Below are 17,466 nucleotides of genomic sequence, written 5' to 3'. Positions count from 1 at the left end.
GCTCGCTCTCGTTCTCTCTGGTGACGAGCCTTTACACCTACAGGGCATTGTTCCTGAGACTTCCTCTCACGACAGGAAGTGGCGTTAGAAGTGAGGATAGCGTCTCCTTGACAACTGGCTCACGCTTCTTGTAGGACTGTCTGTTGTGTCAGGTAATATTTCACATTTATGTCTTTTTAATTTCCCTTTGTGTAGGGCAGTAGCGTTATACTTGGTACGAGTGAGAATTTTCTGCAACTTTGATTAAATAGTATTGGAGATAGGACCTTCCATGAGAGGATATGGGGCTGCCATTGCTGATACCTCAACCTGTCTGTAAATATTAGTTGCTTGTCTCTGAGACTGGCCCACTGTCTTCAGAAGCTTAAAGCAGGGTTCCACCCAAAAGTGGAATTTCCGCTCATCTGCTTCCTCCCCCTCTGGTGCCACATTTGGCACCTCTTATGGGGGGAGGGGGGAAGGGTACCTGTTTTGACAGGTACCCTTCCCCACTTCCGGGAGACAGCACTGCAGCGCTGTCCCTCTGAAGTTTGGCCCCCTCTCCTTCTTCCTCCGCCGCCGGGCCAATTAGAACAATTAGAAAGTGCAGCGCGCTTCGCGCATGCACAGTAGGGAACCGGCTGTGAAGCCGAAAGGTTCCCTTACCCTGAATGGATACGAAAATCGGCTTCGGGTGCCGACATCGTGGGAACCCTGGACAGGTAAGTTCTAATATTTAAAAGTCAGCAGCTACAGTATTTGTAGCTGCTGACTTAATTTTTTTTTTCCTGGGGGGGCGGAACTCCTCTTTAAAGTGCTTCTAAAGGCTACAAGTTTTTTTTTTTTTTACCTTAAAGTGATTGTAAAGTTGTTATTTTTTTAGGTTCACACTGGTGCATACATGGCATTTGATTCGCATAGGAATCGCACTTCATCCTTGTGCACATCACATGTGATATCTGTGCGGTTTTGTCCATTTTATATGGCTCAAATCGCATCGCATCTGCATCAAAATGGTGCAGGATTTTTTTTTTTTTCTGCACCTGAATTGCATCTCATGGGTGTTTACACCCATGCAATGTGGTTCTAGCAGTCGCACTGCATTTTGCGATCTGTTTCGGGGTGTCATTAAGCTAACATTGAAACCTGCAGCAGATCATATGGATGCATTGCAATGCAGGAAACACACAGGATTTCCTGCGTTTCCCACATCGCATAAGTGTGAACCAAGGATAATGCATTCTCTGCAGTAAGGTAAAAATCCTTCTGCATGTAGCTCTCTCTTCCCCCATACTTACCTGAGCCCGGTCTTGATCCAGCAATGTGCATGAGAGCAATGGCTCTCCCTGCTCATTGGCTCAGAGACCTGCTGCTGTCAATCACAGCCAGTGAGGAGTGAGCAGCAGGTGGGGCCAAGCCACGCTCCATGTGTGAATGGACACACAGAGCAGCAGTTAGGGAGCAAACATGTACAACTGCCCCCCATAGCAAGCATATTGTTATGGGGGCACTCAGCGTGCGGGAGGAGCCAGGACTGAAGGCAGGGGACTCAAGAAGAGGAGGATCATGGCTTCTCTGTGCAAAATCATTGCACAGAACAGGTAAGTATAAGTCCCGGTTCACATTGATGCGGCTGCGCCGATCGCATGTAATATCGGAGCGCACTGCTCCTTCATTACATGCGATCGGCTGTGCGGTGCGAGTTTAGCCATACACTTTGTATGGCTAAATTCGCACCGCACCCGCAGCAAACACGCACAGGACCCTTTTTTGCAGCCGCATCAGGATCGGATCGCACAGCGGTTCACACTTGTGCGATCCGATCCTGTGCGAACTGCAAGATCGCACTGCGATATGCGATCAAACTGGGGGTGTCGTTAAGATTACATTGACACCCCCAGCGTATCGCATATGGCAGTGTGAACTGTCGGGGGTGCGTTTGCGATGCAGGAACAGGCTGCGAATTCACAGCCTTCCCGCATCGCATAAGTGTGAACCGAGCCTAACATGTTTTTTATTTTACTTAAAAAATCAAACTTTTAATATCACTTTAAATTGTTTGTAAACCTAGAAATAAAAAAAAATATGTTTTTGGTTCTGTAAGGGGTTCCTGTGAGACCTTTAACCGATGCAGTGCCATCCCAGCTTTAGCACCGCTCTCCTCTCTTTCTGGTCTCACAGGAGACACTGAGGCCAGCCGTAGCCATAGGCTCCTACTGCTACCAATCAAATTACTATGAGGATGGAGCGAGCTTATTAGTGCTGTGTGTGTCTATTGATGCACACAGCCTGACTCAGGAGTCCACCTGCATAGGTGCCCCTTAGGACTGCGCTTAATGAGGGGGCACTCGGAGGAAGAAGGATCGGACCAGTGCCAGTGACCACCAAAGAGGCAGTAACGGACTGCTCTGAGCAATTTAATTGCACAGAACAGTTAAGTATAACATTTTTTTTTTTTTTTTTTTTATTGTAACCAAGATTCAATAATCCTTTAACTATCACTTTAAAGTATAAATAAAAGCATAACTTTTTTTCATAGTTTTGGACAGAGTGGAGAGAGATTAGAACACTGGTCAGTTATTATTGCTGTCTGTGCCATCGTTATGGAGATTCACCCTCTTTATTTTTCCTGTTTACCATTATCATTGAAAGTAAAAGAAAATCCCAAATTTTGGGTTGTGCCTCAGAAAAGTAATAGAGAGGAAATCTTTCAATGGGGACACTAGTTCTAGTGACCTGGGGGTCCCCAAGGAATTCTCTTAATTCGCAGGGATTTCCTCTCACTTCCTGTTTGGGTATAGGACAGGAAGTGAGGGGAAATCTCCACAAATGGGACACAGATGGAGAAAATAAATCTGACAGTTGTTAGAACCCTTCTTACATGAATAAATAAAAGCTAACTCTTGTAATCGCCCCTCTCAGTTATAAATGGTCTGTCTCAACCCTCTAAGTGCTACATCTGCAGGATAGCTTGTTCTGTTGAAAAATAACAGACTTACTGACCAAATCACCAAGTGAAAATTAAAGAAAGGACGGTCTAAAAGAAAATGAATGCAGCCATCACATCTAAGAATTGGTAAGCTGCAATACAATAAATGTTTGCTTTGGGGTTTATTACTGCTTTCATGTCACTTTAAAGCATTGGAGCCAGAAAACAGCATGACAATCACATGTCTGGTACTTTCTGAAAAAGAGATCAGCAATGGCAGCCACCAGGTTTCTCTTATGATGGGTTTCCTTTAAAGTCTGTCAATGTATCTAAAAATCCTGAAAAGTAGGTGCCCTCCCAGAGAGGAGCTCTTGTACTCACCTCCTACCTCTGTCAGCCACTTCAGTCAGTTTCTTTGATGTTTTGTATGACTTTTGGATGGCCCTGTGGCCACATTAGGTCAATGATGTCATGAGCATGTCCCTTTGTTATGTGTGGCTGTGGGAGGCGGTATATGCCTTGACCATGGCTTATAGGGAGCGTGGAAGTGACAGCTTGCACCTAAATTCAGGCCAAACCCATACTCGCCAATACTTAGGAGGACTGGTCTTTTTCCAGTTCCATAGATGTCTATAGGGTTCTACTTCACATACACAGGCAGCAGGACCTGGAATACAGTCACAGTTCTGCTGATCTCCTTTAGCCTGCAGCGATTTCCACACATACCAGCAATCCTCTCCTGGCACAGAAAGTCTTCCATTACTAATAACTTATTTGTGGCTCTCTTCATTAGATCATGTGACATGAATAAGCAATTAAGGTATTTGTGATGGGTAACTTGCTGTGCCAGTACCTACGGAGATTGCTGCTGTTAGAGGAGATCAGCAGCACTGTCACTAAATGGCAGATCCATTTTGGCTTATCCCAAAGACAGTACCACATGTGTGGTAGCATCAGCCTATGTTCACATCTGAGTGTCCTGTCACTTGTAGGAAGATGAGCTACTTTTCAGGCATAATTGAGCGTTTTTAGCCCCATAGACTTCAATGGGTATGCCTGAAAAGCGCAACATTAGCTTTTTCTTTTTTTTCAAGTGTTTTGTCGCATGATTTCTGCTCAAACAGCATCTTTTCGCCCCTTTTTAACCAGCACTCCGCACCTTTTAGTTGAAAAACTTATGACAATTAAAAAAACATGCAATTCTGTTCCAAAAAACGCTCAGAAACGCTTGAAAGCATGACTCGGCAGCCGTAGCCAAAGGAAAGCACATATAAATCAGTCCTTGTTGTGGGCCCGTTTGTGTTGCAATAGGACAAGGTCATTTCTTGCAACATCAAATCATACCACTTCCCTATAGCCTCCCCTGCTAGAATCCTCCACCAGCATCTTGCCAGCCACTCCTCTCTATCCTCTTGTCTTAGCACCATGCCTAAATCCTCACCACCAACCACACCTTCACACCACCACCACTGTGTCTGATCCCTATTCTCAGTGAACCGACACACGCTTATGTGCCTGCCACCAGTGTATCAATGTGCAATTGTCACCACTGCTTTTACGCGACATTCTGTATTTAGCCCATTCAACGTATGCAGACACTTTTGCTGGTGTATTTTTAAAGGGATGCCATCATTATAATTCATATGCTGTATGCTAACGACAGTATCTCTTTCAAAGGAACTTGTGAGAATACAGATAGGGGAGCTTGGATTGCTAACATTGGTTTTAACGGTGTGGCTCCATGGCAGCTCTTCCAGTCCTGGCTTTACTACCTATTCATTTTAAGTATCTGGGACAAGCAAACAGGATTGTTCCAGGAATGTGATCTACTAGATATTGGAGCTTGGGTCAGAATATTTACCCTAGAACCTGGCATCTTAGGCTTACAAAGACAGCTACCATGTTTTTATTTTAACAGGTTCTTTCTAAATTTAAGAATATAGAACATTCAATATTCTTGTTTGGTAACAATATTAAAAGAGAAGTACAGACAAAGCTTGTTTGGCTGTACATCTCCTATGGATCACAGAAGTGCAGTTTGTTCTGCAGTCCTGTGACCCAAGCTAAAGTCTGCTGTCGGCTGATGGCACAAAGCTGGTCCAGGCTCTAAAAAAAATGCTGACCATATGGCCGGTATCCACTCAGAAGCCTGGACCCGCACTTGGCTCAGCCTATCAGTGATTCACTGAGAGCTTGAACCAGCCCCTCCCGCCCCCTGCACAGCCCAGCGTTCCTCTGAATGCTGGAGGGGCAGAGTAGAAAGTGGCCGACTGACAGTGACAGCTCTCTACTTAGATCGGAGGGGGAGAACTGATCGATCGCTGTGTTTGATCACTCAGTTCTCACTGCAGAGCCAGCAGGGGACAGAAGCTGCATCCACCTAGGTGAATATAAATGTTTTTGCAAAGCCCATACTTTTCTTTTATCATGATATTCAGAGGAAACACAGCATCAGGAAATATATGTGTTTTTAAACTAAAATAATGATTTTTTTTTCAAAGTTAATATATATATATATATATATAGACAGTTTCTTGCATTAAAATGTATTTTACCTTTTGTATTTTATTTGTTTACGTTATACTTTAGGGTTGTTATATATCTGCAATTAACCAGCAGCTTTTATGTATTTATAGGTTAACTTTATAAAACCCAAAATGAGCGACCAGCTTAAATTCATTGTTGAAAAGCTCAACAAGGAACCATTTAAGAAGAACTTTAACTTGATAACATTTGATTCCCTGGAACCCATGCAGCTGTTACAAGTCCTGAATGATGTTCTCGCAGAAATTGACCCAAAGGTAATGCATGCATTTTAATATAATACTGAAGATAGATACCATGCCTCGCAAAATGAATGTTGTTCAATAAACCTAGGGAAATATATTATAAAATATAGTCAGTTGTTTTCCGTGGCCCTGTATTCAGTGCACAAATGTGTAATGCCTTGTGTGTGTGTGGGTGTGGGTGTGAGTTTTTATTGTACAGTATGTGCAAACAAATATAAGAGACCCCCCATGTATTCAACAATCAGTGGAGGACCCTGGGCAAAGTACCTAAAAAACTTCTATGAAGTACCTTGAGGGTATGCCATTCGCCCTGCCCACTATTGCTGGCAAATTGCTTACATTTGCTCTGCAGTGTAACTTTTGTACAGTAGCAATGCAAAATATAAAGCTTGTGTATTGATAATTTGAAATTCCATATGCATAAAAACAATTTTTCCCTTATCGTCTTTCAGGATAGGCACCTTTGAAAGAACCTGGCTCCTCCCATCTCAGGAAACACCGCCCTAATCGCCAAGATTTAAGCCTCCTACCAGCTGGCTGCCTCAGTTCTGGTGTTTCCTCCAGCGGGGAGACACCGTCCAAGGGACCTTAGCTGAGGCAGCCAGGAGGCTGGAGCTATACAGAGGAAGTCAGGCTCTCTTAAAGGTGTCTCAAAGACGGACTGCGGGCAGGGAAAATCCCACTTACCTGTTAGCCGCAAAAGTCACCAGACCTGAACAGCCCAATAAATCACAATGACAAGCTGTCCACGGTGGAAGGGAGACTAGGCACTCTCCTCCCTCAAGGAACTGAAAAAAAACTGAAAAAAGTCCCATTGCGGAGGGGGGGGGTCACAAATTCCTCAGGTTGGCCATGAGGACAAAGGAGGTCATACTGCATGCATTGGCAATTTCAGGCCCTCCCTTTCGGACTATCCTCTTCCCTCCACGTTTTTACCAAAGTCATGGCAGAGGCCTTGGCGTTTATGCACCTTCAAGGGCTATCAGTCATTGCTTACCTGGACGACCTGTTGCTGTTTGCTCCTTCTCAGGAACAGCTATTTAGGGACCTTCTGGAGGCAAGGCGTGTTTTGGAAAGCCTAGGATGGCTCCTGAATTTGGAAAAATCCAGCCTAGTGTCTGCAAAAAGGATCACGTTCTTAGGCTACGAAATAGACTCCACCATTCAGAACGTTTTTCTGCCTTTAGGCAAAAAACAAAAAATAGACAGAGTGGTGGGCCTTTTTCAAAACAATCAAGCGATCTCAGTGAGACAAGCCATGTCGACACTGAGGTCACTCACCTCCACGATTCCAGCAGTACAGTGGGCGGGACTTCACTTCCGTCCTCTACAACTATTTATCCTAGAGACCTGGGACTGCACTCAGGGCTCTCTGGATTCCTTACTACACAGCCCAGCACAGGTAAAAAGATCCCTGTGGTGGTGGAGGAAGGCCTCGAATGTGTCCAATGGCCTCTCTTGGATCCAGACAGCATCCAGTATTGTCACCATGCACGCAAGTGGCACAGGTGGGGGTGCGCACCTGAAATTCAAGCTAGGGCAGGGGTCCTGGAGACCCGAAGAGTCAAAGCAATCCTCAAATTGGAGAGAACTGAGAGCGGTAGAACTTGCCCTCAGAGCCTCTCAGATAGAATTACAGGGACACAGGGTACAGCTCCGCTCAGACAATTCCACAGTAGAGGCTTATGTCAACCGACAAGGGGGAACAAGGAGCAGCTCTCTGTGGGTGTTAACAGAGAGAATTCTTCAGTGGGCCGAAGCTCAGGTTCTCTCCCTCCCGGCGGTTTACCCCAAAGAATTGAACCAATTAGCTGACTTCCTAAGCAGAAAAACCTTAAAGGAGGGTGACTGGACTTTAAACCAATAAGTCTTCTAAGGGATTACCCAGAAATGGGGAATACCATGCGTGGATCTCTTTGCCTCTTGACAAAATATGAAGTCGCATCTCTTTTTTTTCCCTAAACAGATGGAACGGGGGTCTCAGAGTAGACGTCCTCGCACAAACTTGGCTTTTTCCCAAATGATATGCTTTCCCTCTACCGGTACTAATACCAGCAGTCCTGAGAAAATTTCAGGAAGAAAATACTACCCTGATCCTCATAGCAGCACACTGGCCCAAGAGACCGTTGTTCTCGGTCCTGAAAGGACTAGTAGTGGAACCCCCCCTGGTTTCTACCAGTGCGGGAGGACCTTCTCTATCGGGGCCCAGTTTTTTGACCACGAGTGGAATTATGGAACCTCACAGCCTAGCTTCTGAGGAAGAGCTGCTGAGAAGTAAAGGATTTTCAGATCAACTGGTGGCAACTCTACTTAAAAGCAGGAAAGCGGAAACGCAGGGCTTTTATCTTAAAACATAGAAGCATTTCATACGCTGGTGCACAAGAAGCTCCTTGGCTGTAGGTAGCCCAGTGACTGTACTGGAATTTCTACAAGATGGGGCAAATAAAGGGTTAGCTGTTAGCACCCTGAAGAGCCAGGTTTCGGTTATTATTCTCTTCTTGGAAACAACATTAGCCAAAGATCACTTGGTGATTAGTTTCTTTAAAGCATTATGCAGGCAGACACTGGTGTACAATCTCCCTTTTCCTATGTGGGATCTATCCGTGGTCTTGGGATGTCTTACCGGACACTGTCTTGGGATGTCTTACCGTTAAATCCTTTTCTCTGATGTTCATTGACGGACACAATGCCCACCCCTCTGTGGAATTGGGTTATGTATTCTTCTGACACTGCTAAACTGAGATCCTATAGCAGGAAGTGGGAGTATACCCCCTGGGACCACCCCAGAGGTGTAGTCAAACTTTAACTCTTTTCCGCCTAGTGTCCTACTCCTATGAAGAGCAGCATAACCCAATGGTCAATGAAGATATGACGCTGTGTCCGTCAATGAACATCAGAGAAAAGGATTTTATAGTAAAAATCCATTTTGTTTTTTTTTGTTTTCTTTTTTCAATTTTCAAAACTTTGTGACAAAAAGCGAGATCTGCAATATACTCAAAATGCCTCTCAGCAAATAGCTTAGGGTGTCTACTTTCCGAAAGGGGGTCGTTTGAGGGAGTTTTGTGCTGTCTTGGCATTTCATGGCCTCCAAAACTGTGATAGGTAGTGAGGTGAGGAGTGAAATCAACAATTTACACCCTTAGAAAGCCTGAAGGCAGTGATTGGTTTTCAGGGTCCTGTATGCGGCTAGACTGACAAAAACTCTCACACGTGGTATTTCCGTACTCAGGAGAAGCAGCAGAATGTATTTTGGGGTGTCATTTCACATATACCCATGGCATGTTTGAGCAATATATCATTTAATAACAACTTTGTGTAAAAAAAAAAAAAAAAAATGTTGTAATTTTCCCAAAACTTGTGGCACAATATAAAATATTCCATTGACTCAACATGCCTCTCAGCAAATATCTTAGGGTGTCTAATTTCCAAAAAGGGGTCATTTGGCAGAGTTTTGTGCTATCTTGACATTTCATGGCCTCCAAAACTGTAATAGGTAGTGAGGAGTGAATCAACAATTTACACCCTTAGAAAGCCTGAAAGCAGTGATTTTCGGGGTCCTGTACGCAGCTAGACTGCCAAGGTCTCACACATAGGGGGTTTCCCCATACTCAGGAGAAGCAGCAGAATGTATTTCGGGGTGTCATTTCACATATACCCATGACATGTGTGAGCAATATATCATTTCAATGACAACTTTTTTTTTGGGGGGGGGGGGGATGTACTGCCCTGCCATTTTAGCACTTCAACAAATGAGATAGGCCAGTGATGGCGAACCCATGGCACGCGTCCTCCCTCTCTCCCTCCCTCCATGTCCCCTTCTTTCTCTCAGCCCGATCTCTCTCTCTCTCAATCCCCCCTCTCTTTCAGTCCCCCCCTCTCTCTCAATCCCATCCTCTCTCTCTCACACCCCCTCTCCCACACCCTCCTCTCTCATACCCCCCTCTCTCTCTCTGACACCCCCTCTCTCCCCTCTCTCTCTCCCCCTCTCTCTCTCCCACCCCCTCTCACATACACCTCTCTCTCTCTCAACCCCCCTTTCTCTCTCTACCCCCTCTCCCTCTCTTACACCCCCTCCTTCTCACACACCCCCGCTCTCTCTCTTAAGCCCCCTCTCTTTCACCCTCCTCCCTCTCTCTCTGTCTCCCTCTCTGTCCCCCCTCTCTCTCACAACCCCTCTCTCTTTCACGTCCCCTCTCTCTCTCTCTCACACCCCCTCTCTCTCACACCCCCCTCTCTCTCACACCCCCCTCTCTCACACCCATCCTCTCTCTCTCTCACAACCCTCTCATTTTCTCTCTCTCTCAACCCTTTCTTTCTTTCTTTCTTTCTCTCTCTCTCACTCTCTCACCCCATCTCTCTCAGCCTCCATCTCTCGTAGCCCCCCCTCACGCTAATTGCAGTGTTGGCACTTTGAAATAATTAAGTTGGTTTTGTGTTGCAGTTTGGGCACTCAGGCTCAAAAAGGTTCGCCATCACTGAGATAGGCAGTCAGAAAGTAAAAGCTGCGTACATTACTTTATATAGACTATAGTTTGTAGACGCTGCTATAACTTTCGCGCAAACCAATAAATATATGCTTATTAAGATTTTTTTAATCAAGGACATGTAGCTAAATACATTTTGGCCTAAATGTATGACAAAAATTGAGTTTATTGGATATTGTTTATAAGAAAAATTAGAAAATGTCCTGTTTTTCTCAAAATTCTTTATTTATATCACAAAAAATAAAAACCACAGAGGTGATCAAATAACACCTAAAGAGAGCTCTATTTGTGGGAAAAAAGGGACATAAATTTTGTTTGGTTACAGAATTGCATGACTGCTCAATTACCAGGTAAAATCACGCATTGCCAAATTGCAAAAAATGGCCTGGTCATTAAAGGGGTAAAACCTTCTGGTCCAGAAGTGGTTAAAGCTAAACCCCCTAGCAAACAGCTATATATATCAGAGATATACTTACATTGGTGCTAGATTTTACTGCCAAATGATTTATACATTTCTATCCACCCAGTTCTGAGATTTATACAGCTGTGTCACACAACACATTACTTTCTGGGAGGGAAATAGACCTGATTTATTTTTGTGCTGTAGTTAAAGTGGTTCTTAAATTATAACTAAAAACAATTTTTTTTTTTTTTCGTTTTGGGCATTGTGGAGTTGAATTAAATGGTTACATAGTTAGTCAGGTTGAAAAAAGACAGAAATCCATCCAGCTCAACCAAACAAAAAAAACCCCAAGAAAACACAACCATGCAATCTCATATACACAATCCTATACCCACAGTTGATCCAGAGGAAGGCGAAAAACCCAAGCAAAGCATTAACCAATTTGCTACAGCAGGGGGAAAAAATCCTTTCTGATCCCCTGAGAAGCAATTGGATATTCCCTGGATCAACTTTACTTATAAATGTTACTACCCAGTTACATTATGTAAACCTAGAAAAGCGTCCAGGCCCTTTTTTTTTAAAGTGATCTACTGAGCTAGCCAGAACCACCTCTGGAGGGAGTCTATTCCACATTTCACAGCTCTTACTGTGAAGAAACCTTTCCGTATTTGGAGGTGAAATCTGGTTTCCTCTAGACGTAAAGAGTGCCCGCTTGTCCTCTGTGATGAACTTAAAGTGAATAACTCAACACCAAGTTCACTATATGGACCCCTTATGTATTTGTACATGTTGCTCATATCCCCCTTAATCTCCTCTTCTCAAGAGAGAATAAATTCAGTTACTTTAATCTTTTTGCATAGCTGAGGTCCTCCATGCCTCCTATCAGTTTGGTTTCCCTTCTCTGCACATTCTCCAAATTCCCAAAATCTTTTTTGAGAACTGGTGCCCAAAACTGAACTGCATATTCCAGATGAGGTCTTACTAATGATTTGTACAGGGACAAAATGATATTTCTCTCTCTGGAGTCCATACCTCCCTTAATACAAGAAAGGACTTTGCTTGCTTTGAAAACCGCAGCTTGGCATTGCATGCTATTGAATGGATATAGCCACTATAATAGGGGCTAACTACAGCTGACAATATTCATATGTGCTATATTGTTATAAATCTTTCAAAACTTCATATACATCATAATTCATATAAATAATATATTCAAAAATTAAATAAAAATTATATGTGCATCAAATTGCTTGTGCAAATATGCAATGGTGGACAATTTCTATAAGTGCATACAGTAAACAATACATACAAAGTGCATATGATGAATAAAGAAAGTGCAGGTGCCTCCTTAGTGCTCTATATGATGTGCGTTCCATCTTACGTGTTTCGTCACTACGTTGATGTCTTCAGAGGACGTCAACGTAGTGATAAAGCGCGTAAAATGGAACGCACGTTGTGACGTCACGGGAGTGAGTGGAACGCACGCCGGAAATTACCGCTCTCCACTCCTAGCTCCGTTCATGAACGATCACTGGATACTGTATGCACTGTTTTTATTTGCCAATAACCCATGGAGGGAAAATAAAAGGTTTTAAATGTATTATACCATCTGGAGTTTTCTCTTTACTCTTGCCATTGCCTGACGCGGGGAGAAAGAAAAGGTGGGACCTGTCACAATCCAAGGAACAGAGTGACCATACCACGAGTGGGTACCTGCCCTGGCACTGGTGGCCAATCGAGCGTATTTTGGTCTTAATGCTATATAGCATCTAAGACCAACTACATCTGGTGAGTGATCCATTTATACCTCTATCACGGTGGAGAGTGACCGGTGCTACTCATATGTCACAAGACTGATTGGGAAATCCGCATTGAGCACCCGCACTTTATTCATATTGGATTTATGATTTTGCACAAGGAATATCCCTTTTGAACTGTGATCACTAAAGTCACCTTTATATATTTGTATGAACTCTATAGAGCACTAACTAGGCACCTGCACTTTCTTTATTCATCATATGCACTTTATATGTATTGTTTACCATTGCATATTTGCAGAAGCAATTTGATTATGCTTTTTATTAAGTTTTGAAAGAATTTTATAACAATATAGCACATATGTATATTGTCAGCAAGCACCGTAGGTAGCCCCTATTATAGTGTCTATATCCATTCATCTATCATCTTGTCCTCAGCAGCTGCACATTACATTAACTTTTATCACCACATTAAATTACAGTCCGCATTGACGCGGGGAATATACCACAAGTATATTTTTTTGACATTGCATGCTATTATTAAACTTATGATCTACCAAAACCCCCAGATCCTTCTCCACTATGGATTGCCCTAGTTGTAACCCTCCCTAGTATGTATGATGCATGCATATTATTAGCCCCTAAGTGCATAACCTTTACTATATTTATGAACATTCGCCTTATTTGCCACATTGTTGCCCAATGAAACAGTGCATTGAGGTTGAACACATATTGGGTTATTATTGCTGTCTATGTTAGGGAGAGTCACTCTCTCTATTTGTCCTGTTTACCTATATAATTGAAAGTGAAAGTAAAAGACAATCCCAAATTTTCCCCAGAAAAGTAATAGAGGGGAAATCTTCCAATGGGGACCCTAGTTCTGGTAAGCTGAGGGGCCCCAACGGATTCCCTTAATTTGAAGGGATTTTCTCTCACTTCCTGTTTGGCTATGGGAAAGAGTATAAAGGTAAATCCCCAGAATGGGATGCAGATGGTGAAAAAACTTACAGGGGGTTATAACCCTCATTTACCCTATCAGAAATGGGGCGGTCCGATCAGATCCGCCTGTTAGTTTTTTAGACGGATCTGATCGGATGCCCCATTCAGCCCTATGGAGCAGCGGATGTCAGCGGTGACATGTCCGCTGACACCCGCTGCCATCCGCATCCGATCCTGTCCGTGAAATCCGGACGGATGGAAACCCTATTTTCCATCCGTCCTGGGGATGGGATCGGATGGGATCGGATGAGAGCGGACAGGCGGTCCGCTCTCATCTGATTCCCCATAGAGAGCAGCGGGGGCTGTGACACCTCCCTCTCCGCACTGCAAGCGGAGACGGAGCTGTCATCCGCTGGCTCAGCGGGGGTCGCGGATCGATCCCCGCTGAGCAGCACAGACCGTGGGAAAGAGCCCTTAGCGTTAAGTTTTTTTTTAAATCTTAATACATTCTATGCATAAGGATAAAAAACCTTCCATTATCGGCTACCCCCAGCCATCTCACTTCTCCCAAATACTTAACTTGCTCCTCTTTCGGTCAAGTGCTGTGCTTGAGAGCAGCATCGAACTCCTGTGAGGAGGGAGCGGGGGGGGGGGTGATTGATTGAACCTATGGACACCCAGAGCCTGGTTCGGGAACAAGTCTGCTTGTCTCCCCCATAGCAAGCACTTGCTTAGGAGGGCAGCCACAGAAGAGGAGGAGCTAAGATTGCCAGTGGGGAACTCCAGAAGAGGAGGTTTGGGATCGCTTTGTGCAATACTATTGCACAGAGCAGGTGAGTATAACATGTTTATTATTTTATTAAAAAAAAAATGCTTTCAATAACACTTTAAGTAGCCCTTATAAATATTGTCCCACCCCCAGTCTCTGAACAACAGGCATTGAAAGAAGAAACAACACATTAAGGAGATCTTCTCTCTGTCACGCTCTCTCTCAATCTATTTATAGCCGCCATCCCAACACAAACTTTCCGCTGTTTTTATCTTCTGTGTGATCTAATTTGTCAGAAGTTATCACGTTGATAACAGAGGAACAGAGCAGCAGAAAATCACTGGACTTAGTGCTTTGGAGAGAGATAAGTAAACAGGTCAAATTCCGTGAATCGGGTTTACATCCACTTTAGGTTGGAAAGGCTAAAGAATCCTATTCCTCTTGGAAGTAGCTCTTTGGGAGCATAAATAACATGCTTAGAAACTAATATAATCAGTATGTATGATTGCCAATTCAATATATTTGCATTCTGGGTTCTCAGCACGTGGACAGACTTTTATAAAATAAAATGCTAGATCATGAGAATTTCTATTTTATTACAACAAAGGCAGTGGGAGCAGCAGAAATCAGGTGATATGTTTTTGGGAAGTTAGAAATTGCTCTTTTCCCTTTTTGGAGCAAAGGTATGGAATAGTCATGGTCCTGAAAAGGCAGATACCCTCAAGCAGGAAGAAAGACTGGGCCTCAACCATATAAAACAAATGGTTTGGCTTGTCTGAATTGTGTACATTTAAATGTGGAAGAGTGTTTAGAATAATGAATACACTTATGCGATCATGACATATATTGCAAGAATGTAATACAGTCCACAAGAAGGATTTTTTTTTTCACCTTTCACTCTGTACAATGATAATAGTGTGATATATGTCATAATATTAATATTTTTGTCCTTTTTTGTCTTTGAAGCATTCTGTTGACATTCGTGAGGAAACGCCTGATCAAACGGCAAAGAGAATGTTAAACATTCTTGGTATCCTTAAATATAAACCTCCAGGAAATGCAGCAGACATGTAGGTACCAATAATCATCAAAGACTCAGACTTGCAGATCCAGTTGTCAGAATTGCACAATTATCCATTTGTAATTTTCTTCCTTTAACAGTTTTTGCTTCCTTAGTGTAGTCGATCTTTATTTTTTTCCTTTTCTCTGTTTGCTCTATAAGTCCTCTATACATTTATTTCCTCTATTTAGTCCTTATGATGAAAGCTATCAAATATTGTCTACCCTTTTTGTAGTAACACAAAGGTTGCCCTGTATTTGTGTATTTTTACTGTGCTATAGGCTTACTTTTTTATATAGTAGGATGTTTCTTTGTTATATGGTACAGTCAAGAATGAACACAGATATGAAGTGGTGTTGCTCTGCTCTGTATAAGTGTGTTCATATACACATTTATAAAGTGGTGTTGCTGTGCTCTGTATATTTTTTGTTCATATACACTATATTATCAAAAGTATCAGGACGACTGCCTTTACACGCACATGAACTTCAATGGCATCCCAGTCTTAGTCAGTAGGGTGAAATTTTGATTTGGCCCACCCTTTGCAGCTATAACAGCTTCAACTCTTCTGGGAAGGCTGTCCACAAGGTTTAGGAGTGTGTCTATGGGAATGTTTGACCATTCTTCTAGAAGCGCATTTGTGAGGTCAGGCACTGATGTTCTACAAGAAGGCCTAGTTTTCAGTCTGCTCTCTAATTCATCCCAAAGGTGTCCTATCGGGTTGAGGTCAGGACTCTGTGCAGACCAGTCAAACCTTGCTCATCCATATCTTTATAGACCTTGCTTTGTGCACTGGTCCAAATCATATAGTGGAGGGGGGATTATGGTGTGGGCTTGTTTTTCAGAGGTTAGGCTTGGCCCCTTATTTCCAGTGATGGGAACCCTTAGGGCGTCAGCATACAAAGACATTTGAACAATTTCATGCTCCCAACTTTAAATGGACAGTTTGGGGATGGTCCCTTCCTGTGCCAACATGACTGCGCACCAGTGCACAAAGCAAGGTCCATAAAGACAGAGATAAGCAAGTTTGGGGTGGAGGAACTTTACTGGCCTGCACAGAGTCCTGACCTCAACCAGATAGAACACCTTAGGATGAATTAGAGCGGAGATTGCGAGCCAGGCTTTCACGCCAACACCAGGCCAACATCAGTGCCTGACCTTACAAATGTGCTTCTAAATGAATGGTCAAACATTCCCATAGACACACTCCTAAACCTTGTGGACAGCCTTTCCAGAAGAGTTGAAGTTATTATAGTTGCAAAGGGTGGGCCAACTCAATACTGAACCCTACGGACTAAGACTGGGATGCCATTAAAGGTCATGTGCATGTAAAGGCTGGCGTCCCAATACTTTTGGTAATATAGTGTATATGAAGTGGTGTTGCTCTGCTCTGTATATGTGTGTTCATATACACATACACTATATTATCAAAAGTATTGGAACACCAGCCTTTACAGGCACATGAACTTTAATGACATCCCAGTCTTAGTCTGTAGGGTTTAATATTGAGTTGGTCACCCTTTGCAGCTAGAACAGCTTCAACTCTTCTGGCAAGGCTGTCCACAAGCTTTAGGAGTGTGTCTATGGAAATATTTGACCATTCTTCTAGAAGCGCATTTGACATTAGGCATTGATTTTGGGCGAGAAGGCCTGGCTTGCAGTCTCCGCTCGAATTCATCCCAAAAGTGTTCTATCGGGTTGGATTCAGACACATGCGGGTCAGGAAACGCATGCTAATTGGCGACCCTAACCCACAAGCAAAATGCGCTGTTCTTTAGCAGATGTGCAGGGATGCCATTGTTTCTTAATGGCACCCTCACACATTAGAAAACACTGCTCATATGCGGGTGCTGCAGCACTATGCAGTTCCGTGCAGCCACATTTGAAAAAAGACAAGGACTTTTTCCCAACATTTCCTGTAAATACAACAGGCCATTCAAATGAATGGGGTGCTGTGCCTGTGCAAATGCGGCATGCAGGACCCACACAAGTGTGAGCATAGCCTTATAGGATTTTTTTCCCCTCTGGATCAACTGAGGGTATAGGATTCTGTACAGTATATGGAGGTTTTCTATTTATGTGTTGTAATTTGTTTTATATTGGTTAAACTAGATTAAACTTTAAACTTTTTAACTGTGTCAGTAAAAAGTTACAAGAGCCAACTTAAATGTAAGCCAATCATTTGTATTTATATTTTTCACGTTTACAAGTTTTTTTAATTTTTTTTTTTTTTTTTTTAAGAATAATTGTATAACATCTTTATTTTAGGAAAACATTTGCTACACGGCAAATTATTGATGTGAGAATATGCTAGGCTTTCCAACAAGAAAGCCCTGCACTTTCTTTAACATAGTCTT

At 43.1% G+C, this 17,466-nt stretch overlaps 1 protein-coding gene across 1 annotated transcript in view; it reads left to right on the top strand.

Moving 5' to 3' along the window:
- The window catches only part of IFT81 (intraflagellar transport 81), a 328,264-nt gene that overhangs the window by 89,747 nt on the left and 221,051 nt on the right, over positions 1-17,466 (top strand). Inside the window, exons 2-3 of the mRNA XM_082255594.1 lie at positions 5,545-5,709; positions 15,016-15,119. Of these exons, the coding sequence (XP_082111720.1) occupies positions 5,566-5,709; positions 15,016-15,119 (248 nt within the window). The 5' untranslated portion in view covers positions 5,545-5,565. The remainder of the gene's footprint in view (positions 1-5,544; positions 5,710-15,015; positions 15,120-17,466) is intronic.

This window comes from Pelophylax lessonae, assembly GCF_965119305.1.
Source record: "Pelophylax lessonae genome assembly, chromosome: 1".
Lineage (NCBI taxonomy): Eukaryota > Metazoa > Chordata > Amphibia > Anura > Ranidae > Pelophylax > Pelophylax lessonae.
Note: the sequence above shows the minus strand (reverse complement) of the source record. Positions and strands in the feature narration are given on the sequence as shown.